This window comes from Entelurus aequoreus, linkage group LG27 (genome assembly GCF_033978785.1).
Source record: "Entelurus aequoreus isolate RoL-2023_Sb linkage group LG27, RoL_Eaeq_v1.1, whole genome shotgun sequence".
Taxonomy (NCBI): Eukaryota; Metazoa; Chordata; class Actinopteri; order Syngnathiformes; family Syngnathidae; genus Entelurus; species Entelurus aequoreus.
In genome coordinates this window covers 167,501-179,498 of record NC_084757.1, presented here as the reverse complement: position 1 = coordinate 179,498, position 11,998 = coordinate 167,501, and the positions used below count along the sequence as shown (strand labels likewise).

The 11,998-nt window shown below is 32.9% G+C and overlaps 1 protein-coding gene across 3 annotated transcripts in view; it reads left to right on the top strand.

Moving 5' to 3' along the window:
• The first annotated feature begins 1,156 nt into the window (after positions 1-1,156).
• Positions 1,157-11,998, top strand: part of LOC133644596 (solute carrier organic anion transporter family member 2A1-like) — a 39,795-nt gene continuing 28,953 nt past the window's right edge. For all 3 annotated transcript variants that reach the window (XR_009824793.1, XR_009824792.1, XM_062039220.1), the window contains exon 1: positions 1,157-1,337. Coding sequence is in view for 1 of the 3 variants with exons in the window: in XM_062039220.1 (XP_061895204.1) it covers positions 1,197-1,337 (141 nt within the window). In the remaining 2 variants the exon portion in view is untranslated. The remainder of the gene's footprint in view (positions 1,338-11,998) is intronic.

Below are 11,998 nucleotides of genomic sequence, written 5' to 3'. Positions count from 1 at the left end.
CTGTAACGAGCTAAAGTGTTTTCAGATGTGTGAACATGATTGCACAAGGGTTTTCTAATCATCAATTAGCCTTCTGAGCCAATGAGCAAACACATTGTACCATTAGAACACTGGAGTGATAGTTGCTGGAAATGGGCCTCTATACACCTATGTAGATATTGCACCAAAAACCAGACATTTGCAGCTACAATAGTCATTTACCACATTAGCAATGTATAGAGTGTATTTCTTTAAAGTTAAGACTAGTTTAAAGTTATCTTCATTGAAAAGTACAGTGCTTTTCCTTCAAAATAAGGACATTTCAATGTGACCCCAAACTTTTGAACGGTAGTATATATATAGATTTTATTTATTTATTTTAGACAAAACTTTGTTAGCTGTAACACAAAGCTAACAGTTTTGTCTAAAAAAATATATATATATATATATTTTTATATATATATTTTTTTATTTTATTTTATTTTGTTTTTTAGACAAAACTGTTAGCTTTGTGTTACAGCTAACAAAGTTTTGTCTAAAAAAAATAAAAATAAAATCTCTATATATATGTATATATAAATAAGAAAATATATATATATAATTAAAATTTTTTAGACAAAACTTTGTTAGCTTTGTGTTACAGCTAACAAAGTTTTGTCTAAAAATAAATAAAATAAAATCTATATATATGTATATTTAAATAAGAAAATATATATATATATAATTTTTTTTTTTTAGACAAAACTTTGTTAGCTTTGTGTTACAGGTGACTAAGTGTATTATTAGTTGGAAAATGTCATCTTTTTTTTTCATTACATTCCGATTTTTTTGCTCTTTTTTTCCCCCCCTCTCATATTTTCACTCATTTTGTTTTTCCGCACTTTGGACACACCTGACATAAATATTTAGATAAATGGATTAAAAAAAGTTGACCAAATCTCATCCCTCCAGTTAGCAACTTAGCCAGTTAGCTTTCCTGTGTGAATCAAATGGTTTAATTAGCAGGCTGTAGCTCATTAGCTGCAATTAGTGAAGAAGTGATTAAGTGTGGCAATAACAACTTAATTACAACGGACATTTCACGTGTGTGTTTATGTCACTGTGTACTTTATTCAGACTAGATGTTTGTCACGTGACTCAGCCAATGAAGGCGGGACATTTTGTTCTGCGGTAATTATGCTCGGGCGCGTGGCCGTGACGTCACAGGCGTCGTTGAAATGCCCCGGAGCTCACCGGGGGAGAAGACATTAAGCAGGCAGGCAGGCAGGCAGAGTAAAGTAGAGCAAAGTAGCTGTCAACACACGGACTGCTCCACTCCTGCTCCACAACACTTGCCGACAATGTTCCGCAGCATTAAGGTAAGAGCTATTAGCGACACTTGCTACCACTTTACGTCCCTAGCTACTTGACACCGGTCAACACTTTTGAAATATTCCTGAAAAAGTCGACTTTTATTCCACCACGACTCAAGCGTGTTTGTTACTTTAGCCATTGAAAGTTCATTGTGTGAATGTTCCTAAACATTTACACATGCTTTTATACAACAAAATTCATCTATTTGTTATTATTATTATTATTATTATTATTATTATCCTGATTTTGGCTCGCTCTACCTTCCACATTTTCCACCAGATTCAATCTGTTCCAACTTCAAACTATTCAGCCTCTTCAGGAATCGCGGGCTTTCTCTTGATAAATTCCCACATTTTCCAGAATTCCAGGTTTTCCGGGACATTTTTCCCATTCAAAATGAATTGGCCATTTTTCAAACTTCCACCATTTCCACATTTTTCAACCCATTCTACCTTCAACACATTACACCATTCTGGAAATTTAAACAATAATATTTTCCAAGTTCAAATTCCCAGAATTCCAGGTTTTCCGGGACATTTTTCCCATTCAAAATGTATTGGCCATTTTTCAAACTTCCACCATTTCCACATTTTTCAACCTATTCAAACCAATCCACCTTCAACACATTCCACCATTCTGGGAAGTTAAACAATCATTTTTACAAGTTCCAAAAATTTCCCAAAATTCCAGGTTTTCCTGGACATTTTTCCCATTCAAAATAAATTGGCCATTTTTAAAATTTCCACCATTTCCACATTTTTTTCAACCTATTCAAACCATTCCACCATTCTGGAAAGTTAAACAATAATTTTTCCAAATTCAAATAAATTCCCAGAATTACAGGTTTTCCAGGACATTTTTCCCATTCAAAAGGAATTGGCCATTTTTCAAACTTCCACATTTTTCAACCTATTCAACCCATTCTACCTTCAACACATTCCACCATTCTGGAAATTTAAACAATCATTTTTCCAAGTTGAAATTCCCAGATTTCCCAGAATTCCAGGTTTTCCGGGACATTTTCCCTATTCAAAATGATTTGGCCATTTTTAAAATTTCCACCATTTCCACATTTTTTTCAAACTATTCAAACCATTCCACCATTCTGGAAAGTTAAATAATAATTTTTCCAAATTCCAAAAATTTCCCAAAATTCCAGGTTTTCCTGGACATTTTTCCCATTCAAAATAAATTGGCCATTTTTAAAATTTCCACCATTTCCACATTTTTTTCAACCTATTCAAACCATTCCACCATTCTGAAAAGTTAAACAATAATTTTTCCAAATTCAAATAAATTCCCAGAATTCCAGGTTTTCCAGGACATTTTTCCCATTCAAAAGGAATTGGCCATTTTTCAAACTTCCACATTTTTCAACCTATTCAACCCATTCTACCTTCAACTCATTCCACCATTCTGGAAATTTAAACAATCATTTTTCCAAGTTGAAATTCCCAGATTTCCCAGAATTCCAGGTTTTCCGGGACATTTTCCCCATTCAAAATGAATTGGCCATTTTTTAAATTTCCACATTTTTCAACCTATTGAAACCATTCCACCTTCAACACATTCCACTATTCTGTAAAGTCAAACAATCATTTTTCCAAATTCAAATAAATTCCCAGAATTCCAGGTTTTCCGGGACATTTTCCCCATTCAAAATGAATTGGCCATTTTTTAAACTTCCATTTCCACATTTTTCAACCTATTCAACCCATTACACCTTCAACACATTCCACCATTCTGGGAAGTTAAACAATCATTTTTACAAGTTCCAAAAATTTCCCAAAATTCCAGGTTTTCCTGGACATTTTTCCCATTCAAAATAAATTGGCCATTTTTAAAATTTCCACCATTTCCACATTTTTTTCAACCTATTCAAACCATTCCACCATTCTGGAAAGTTAAACAATAATTTTTCCAAATTCAAATAAATTCCCAGAATTACAGGTTTTCCAGGACATTTTTCCCATTCAAAAGGAATTGGCCATTTTTCAAACTTCCACATTTTTCAACCTATTCAACCCATTCTACCTTCAACTCATTCCACCATTCTGGAAATTTAAACAATCATTTTTCCAAGTTGAAATTCCCAGATTTCCCAGAATTCCAGGTTTTCCGGGACATTTTCCCCATTCAAAATGAATTGGCCATTTTTTAAATTTCCACATTTTTCAACCTATTCAAACCATTCCACCTTCAACACATTCCACTATTCTGTAAAGTCAAACAATCATTTTTCCAAATTCAAATAAATTCCCAGAATTCCAGGTTTTCCGGGACATTTTCCCCATTCAAAATGAATTGGCCATTTTTTAAACTTCCACCATTCCCACATTTTTCAACCTATTCAACCCATTACACCTTCAACACATAAGTAGGGTTTTCCCTAAATTCCCAATTTTTTCTGAAATTCCCAATGAAATCAATGGGACATTCTTCAAAGTTCCACAATTTCCACATTTTTCATCTATTGTAAACTGTTCCAACTTCAAAATATTCAGCCTGTTCAGGAATTGTGTGCTCTACTTTAACAATTGTAAAAAAAAAAAAATCCAGGATTTCCCATAATTCCTTTTTTTTTTTTTTTTGCATTTTCTCTATTCAAAATGAATTGGCTATTTTTCAAACTTCCACCATTTCCACATTTTTCAACCTATTCAAACCATTCCACCTTCAACACATTCCACCATCCTGGAAATTTAAACTATAATTTTTCCAAAGCCCTATTTCTACCCTTTTTTCTGGCGACTACTCCTTCCACATTTTTCAACGCATTTCAACCGTTCCACCGTCAAAACATTCCTCTTAATTAGGAAAAAAAGCTAAATTGTTTTTTTGAACTGGAAAAATTCCCAGTTTTCCAGAAATTCCAGGAAATCCGTAATACCATTTCTCAATTCAACATGTTACTACTTCAACATTTCTTGAACGATTTGAAAAATTTCCACACCAACCATTTCAACTCATTCAGACCATTCAAGTTTTTTACCATTTTCAAAAAAATTCCCGCTTTTTCCGAAATTCCCAATTTTTTCTGAAATTCCCATTGAAACTTCAAAATATTCAGCCTGTTCAGGAATTGTGTGCTCTACTTCAACAATTGTAAAAAAAAAAAAAAAAAAAAAAAAAATCCAGGATTTCCCATAATTCCTTTTCAACACATTCCACCATCCTGGAAATTTAAACTATAATTTTTCCAAAGCCCTATTTCCACCCTTTTTTCTGGTGACTACTCCTTCCACATTTTTCAACACATTTCAATCGTTCCACCATCAAATCATTCCTCTTAATCAGGAAAAATTCCCGGTTTTCCCAAAATTCCCTAATACCATTTACTACTTCAACATTTCTTGCCCGATTTAAACAATTTTAACACCAACCAATTCACCTCATTCAGGATTAAGCATGTCTGCTAGCATAAACATCACATTGAAGTCATCTGAATAACTTATTTTATTTTAGAGTCCAATAGAATAAGTTAACTGTCAGATACAATTAAAACATACTTTTTTGCCCTATTAATGATCAACAATGTTGCTTTTTTGTGCAAAAGAATGGGATGGTTTTGTGCACTTACTAAATAATAATATAGTGACAGAAACACAAACTGTTAAATAAATGGATGAACAACTAGTTAAATATAACATTTTTGAATAAAATAGAAATAAAAGGAAAAAAATGGTCCAAAAGGCAACAATCTGGTCAAGTTTACACATTCTTCTGAAATATACATTATACCTTGCAAAATGTTACACAAGTGTGTTGTGTGGTTGCCTTGCACTAACAGCATAATAGATGGGGTGTTTGTTCAAATGTCGCCATCTGTCTTTATTATTCACGCTTCAAATATTGCTCAACATGTTCATGTTCGTTATCTTCTGGATGAACTTTTGACTGAAGTTGTGTGCAAGAAAAGCCTGACCGATTTAATTCAGCGTCTGTAAACTCGTTTGGGAAAACATTTTTTTGGAATTAAAAACTGTCTGTCTGTCTGTCTGTCTGTCTGTCTGTCTGTCTGTCTGTCTGTCTGCATAGACACAGAATTATTAATATGTGTATATTAGGGCTGCAACAACTAATTGATTATTAAAATAGTTGCCGATTAATTTAGTCATCGATTCGTTGGATCTATGCTATGCACATGCGCAGAGTTTTTTTTTTGTTTTTTTCAATAATTTTTTTTTTTTTTTTTTTTAATAAACCATTTATAAACTGCAACATTTACAAACAGCTGAGAAACAATAATCAAAATAAGTATGGTGCCAGTATGCTGTTTTTTTCCCAATAAAATACTGGATAGGATAGAACTGTAGTTTGTCTCTTTTATCCGATTATTAATCGATTAATCGAAGTAATAATCGACAGATTAATCGATTATCAAATTAGTCGTTAGTTGCAGCCCTATTGTATATATATACACATAATTATATATATATATATATTACGTGTGTGTGTATATATATATAAAATGTGTGTATATGCATATATTATGTGTGTATATATATATACACATAATTATATATATATATAATTAAGTGTATATGTGTACATAATTATATACATACATAAATATATATATATATATTTGTGTGTGTATGTAATATATATATATATATATATATATATATATATATATATATATATATATATATATATATATATATTAGGGCTGCAACAACTAATCGATTAAAATCGATTATAAAAATAGTTGCCGATTAATTTAGTCATCGATTCGTTGGATCTATGCTATGCGCATGCGCAGAGGTTTTAAAAAAAAAAAGTATATATATATATATTTTTTAATTGTTTTAATTTTTAAAAATAAACCTTTATTTATAAACTGCAACATGTACAAAAAGCTGAGAAACAATAATCAAAATAAGTATGGTGCCAGTATGCTGTTTTTTTTCAATAAAATACTGGAAAGGATAGAAATGTAGTTTGTCTATTCTATCCGATTATTAATCGATTAATTGAAGTAATAATCGACAGATTAATCGATTATCAGATTAATCGTTAGTTGCAGCCCTAATATATATATATATACAGTATATTACACACATACATACATATATATACACACACACACACACACACAAATATACACATAAATATATATATACACACACATACTGTATATATATGTGTGTGTGTATATATATATATATATTTGTGTGTGTGTATATATATGTATGTGTATACATATATATATATATATATATATATATATATTACATACACACACATAAATATATATATATTTATGTGAATGTATATATGTATATTTACGTGTATGTATATATATATCCATCCATCCATCCATTTTCTACCACATGCATGTGTATGTATGTGTGTGTGTGTATATATATATATATATATATATATATTAATACAAAACACACACACATATATATATATATATATATATATATATATATATATATATATATATATATATATATATATATATATATATATATATATATATATATATATATATATATATATATATATATATATGCCAAACTATTTTCAGTAATGCAAATCAACTTTCTTCTGTCCTGTCTTTTTTGTTTGTTTACGTGAAACCGTCTGTGGGTGCCTTTTTGATGGAGGGGCGCACAGCAGCACAAGAAGAGCGACACGTGCTTTCACGTTTAAAGTCTCCAAAAGTATCCAGAAAAAGTTGCAATTTTTTTTTTTAATTTTATTTTAAAAGCAATGTAAAAGTGGTCCCTCATGCTGCTATATCTTTTTATTCTCTGGCAGGCCGGGTGCATTTGAGGTGTTTTAGGAAGCCGAGTCACGATGCCATCTAACAAAACACAGACAGTCCCATTATAATGTGTTCATGAGCGTGGTTTTAAACAACAAAAACAAGTATCTAGTAAAGAAACTATTGTAAAAAAAATAATGGTAATTTATTATTGTCCACACAAAAAGCGTACATTATAAAAGTATTATCTAGCGCAGAAGGCCAATGTTTATTCCAAAACATTCTCTCTATAATACAAACACAATAAAATATGTAGATATGTTATCATATATATGTCATTTGTGGACAAGCATCTGCATAATTCTGCTCTTTGAATATTTCCCATGAAAAGACTATTACTGTAATATCCAGAAAGTATTCACACCCCTTGAAGTTTGTCTCTGTTTAAAAAAAAAAAGTCCATTTGATTTGTCATGATTGCACACTCTTCTCACTAACGAACACCAAGGGAGACATTTTTGCAAACGTATTCAAAATAAAAAAAACGGTTGAATGATGCCAGGGTTTACTTTTGCTTCTGTGGCGGTACAAATGTATTCACGGCGGTCCGCCACAAATCAATAAATGCTATAAAATGTTATATAACTGTTTAATTTATGGCGTTGCTTGGTGGGCAGTGAGGTGTGTTCATGTTTTACTGCAGTGATGTTCAGTTCTCACACAAACCTTGGGGGGGTCTTGCACCCCTGTTGTTATTAAAAGGCGTACCTCGTCGTGTTTAGCTAACGGGAGGAGACCACATTTGTGTTGGAACACCCTTGTTTATCCCCAATATGACTTTACACGCATCTTTTCGGTCTTCATTCAACCTTTTGTCTCTCTTTATCTCCTTGCTTTCTGTTTCTTTCATTAGCAGCAGGATTGCACCGTCACATTCCTCATGCATAATGTCGGACGTAACCACTAATATACTCCTTAACCCTACTTGATGCCTGCTACTCTCTGCAGTTGAGTAAATAAAAACCACTACAGTATGAGCGAGAAGCTGGCATATATAAATGTAGGGAACTGGACAGGAAGTATTGGCCCATTTTTTTTTTTAGGCATCAATCTGCATTTGTGTGTGGAAGTAAGAACTGCGTTGCACAATGAACAAGCCCCGCCCCCTCCCTCTCATGCGAGATGCACCCAGGAACGGGGCCACATGACATGAATACCTTCCCAACTGTACATACATTTTCAAAAAGTAAAATACTTTGAAAAACTTTTTGTCGGAAAGTTGAAGAACTTCATTGAAGAAACACAACTTGCTCATGGACACTCAATATTAGGGTGCACAAATAAAACAAATAGTATCACATCTGTGTGTGTGTGTGTATATATGTGTATATATATATATATATATATGTATGTATATATATGTATGTATGTGCATATGTATGCATGTATGTATATATGTGTATATGTGTGTGTATATATATGTATGTATATATGTGCATATGTGTGTATATATGTATGTATGTGTATATGTATATATGTGTGTACGTGTATATGTATACATAAGTGTATATGTATGTATATATGTGTGTATGTACAATATGTATGTGTGTATATACAATATGTATGTATGTGTGTATATACAGTATGTATGTATGCATTATATATTTGTATATATATGTATATAGTGTGTGTGTGTGTGTATGTATATGTTTGTACATATATGTATATTTATAAATGTGTGTGTATATATATGTGTATACGTGTGTGTATATATGTGTATGTATAAATATCAATTATGTATATATATATATATATATATATATATATATATATATATATATATATATATATATATATATATATATATATATATATATATATATATATATATATATATAATTGATATTTTGAATCGATTAAAAATCCTTAGAAATAAGAATTGCAATTCATTCAAAAATAAAACATTTTGACACCCATATAATTGATAAATGATATATATACTGCAATTCTAAATATTATACTTAGGTCTACTACACTACTGTATTATTATCATTATGGTGGTACTTAATGAATACTTCGGCCTACTACACTACTGTATTATTATCATTATGGTGGTACTTAATGAAGACTTAGGCCTACTACACTACTGTATTATCATCATTATGGTGGAACTTAATGAATACTTAGGTCCACTACACTACTGTATTATTATCATTATGGTGGTACTTAATGAATACTTAGGTCTACTACACTACTGTATTATTATCATGATGGTGGTACTTAATGAATACTTAGGTCTACTACACGACTGTATTATTATCATGATGGTGTTACTTAATGAATACTTCGGCCTACTACACGACTGTATTATTATCATGATGGTGTTACTTAATGAATACTTAGGCCTACCACACTACTGTATTATTATCATTATGGTGGTACTTAATGAATACTTAGGCCTACTACACTACTGTATTATCATTATTGTGGTACTTGGATCTCCAGAAGTACTTTTTCATCCTCCCAACAAACACTTTCATGTGGTCCTCACAATGAGGGGAGTTGATTTCCCAGATCTATCTTGGGACTTTTGCACGTTTCCTCCTCCGACTTTGTGCAGCAAAGAGTTGAAAACAACAAACATAATCCCTGTGTCGAGTCTGAGGACGCGTGTCCCCGCAGTGAAAGCGTCCGTGCGGCCGACTTCCCTCCATTCTTCCCGTCGCAGCGGCTTTGAAAGCCGGGACAATGACATGTGGAGACCGAGTCTCCAAGTGGTCTTGAAGGATGACATCACCAAAGTCTTTTATTTACGGACTCATCCTACTTCTTATTTGCCATGACAACAATCACCAGTGACACACAGTAGCGTAGTAGGCCTACGTACTCATTAAAAGCAAGGTTTTATTTAGCAAGTATATTTCATCTTTTTGCCCACTCTGACATTACAAAAAGTAAAACGCTGTACTTGAATCAAGTGATTCTTTGGTGTACCACTAGATGGAGCCCACGTACCACAGTGTGGGACTCACTGATGGATTGTTCTATTCAATGAAGGAATGCCCAGTGAGAGGTCAAGTCTTTATTTGAGATGTTACACTTCTTTACTCGCACTAACTGGGCTGTTGCCTCTCACGCCCCCCCAAGGGGAGCCTGCCACACCACTTTGCAGAAAGCAGGCAAGTTTTCCCACAATTTCAAATCCTATTCAGTTTGCCAAAAAGACACAAATGTGGTACATGTGCAGGGATGCTATACGTTTGTGTGGGCACTTTTGCACCATTGTCGATTTTTGCACAAGGTTTTGTTTTATTGTCGATTTTTGTATAAGGTTTTGTTTTATTGTCGATTTTTGTATAAGGTTTTGTTTTAGTGTCGATTTTTGTACAAGGTTTTGCTTTGTCGATTTTTGTACAAGGTTTTGTTTTAGTGTCGATTTTTGTACAAGGTTTTGCTTTGTCGATTTTTGTACAAGGTTTTTTGTTGTTGTTGATTTTTGTACGTGGTTTTGCTTTGTCGAGTTTTAAACGTGGTTTTGCATCATTGTCGATATTTTTGTACGTAGTTTTGCTTTGTCGATTCTTGTACGTGGTTTTGCATCATTGTCTATTGTTAGTACGTGGTTTTGCTTCTCGATTTTTGTACGTGGTTTTGCATCAGTCGATTTTCGTACGTGGTTTTGCATCATTGTCGATATTGTTGTACGTGGTTTTGCTTCTCGATTTTTGTACGTGGTTTTGCATCAGTCGATTTTCGTACGTGGTTTTGCATCATTGTCAATATTGTTGTACGTGGTTTTGCATCATTGTCGATTTTTTGATGTGGTTTTGCATCATTGTCGATTTTTGGACGTGGTTTTGCATCATTGTCAATATTGTTGTACGTGGTTTTGCATCATTGTCGATATTGTTGTACGTGGTTTTGCATCATTGTCGATATTGTTGTACGTGGTTTTGCATCATTGTCGATTTTTGGACGTGGTTTTGCATCATTGTCAATATTGTTGTACGTGGTTTTGCATCATTGTCGATATTGTTGTACGTGGTTTTGCATCATTGTCGATATTGTTGTACGTGGTTTTGCATCATTGTCGATATTTTTGGACGTGGTTTTGCATCATTGTCGATTTTTGGACGTGGTTTTGCATCATTGTCGATATTTTTGGACGTGGTTTTGCATCATTGTCGATATTTTTGGACGTGGTTTTGCATCATTGTCGATATTTTTGGACGTGGTTTTGCATCATTGTCGATTTTTGGACGTGGTTTTGCATCATTGTCGATTTTTGGACGTGGTTTTGCATCATTGTCGATATTGTTGTACGTGGTTTTGCATCATTGTCGATTTTTGTACGTGGTTTTGCATCATTGTCGATATTGTTGTACGTGGTTTTGCATCATTGTCGATTTTTGTACATGGTTTTGCATCGTTGTCGATTTTTGTACGTGATTTTGCTTCATTGTCGATATTGTTGTACGTGGTTTTGCATCATTCTCGATTTTTGGACGTGGTTTTGCATCATTGTCAATTTTTGTACGTGGTTTTGCATAGTTGTCGATTTTTGTACGTGATTTTGCTTCATTGTCGATATTGTTGTACGTGGTTTTGCATCATTGTCGATTTTTGGACGTGGTTTTGCATTATAGTCGATTGTTGTACGTGGTTTTGCATCATTGTCGATATTTTTATACGTGGTTTTGCTTTATTGTCGATATTTTTGTACGTGGTTTTGCATCATTGTCGATTTTTGGACGTGGTTTTGCTTCATTGTCGATTTTTTGTACGTGGTTTTGCATCATTGTCGATTTTTTGTTCGTGGTTTTGCATCATTGTCAATTTTTTTGTACGTGCTTTTGCATCATTGTCGATCTTTGTGGGCAGTTTTGTATCATTGTCTTTCTGGGTGTGGTTTTGCATCATTGTAGATTTCCCTACGCAGTTTTGCAT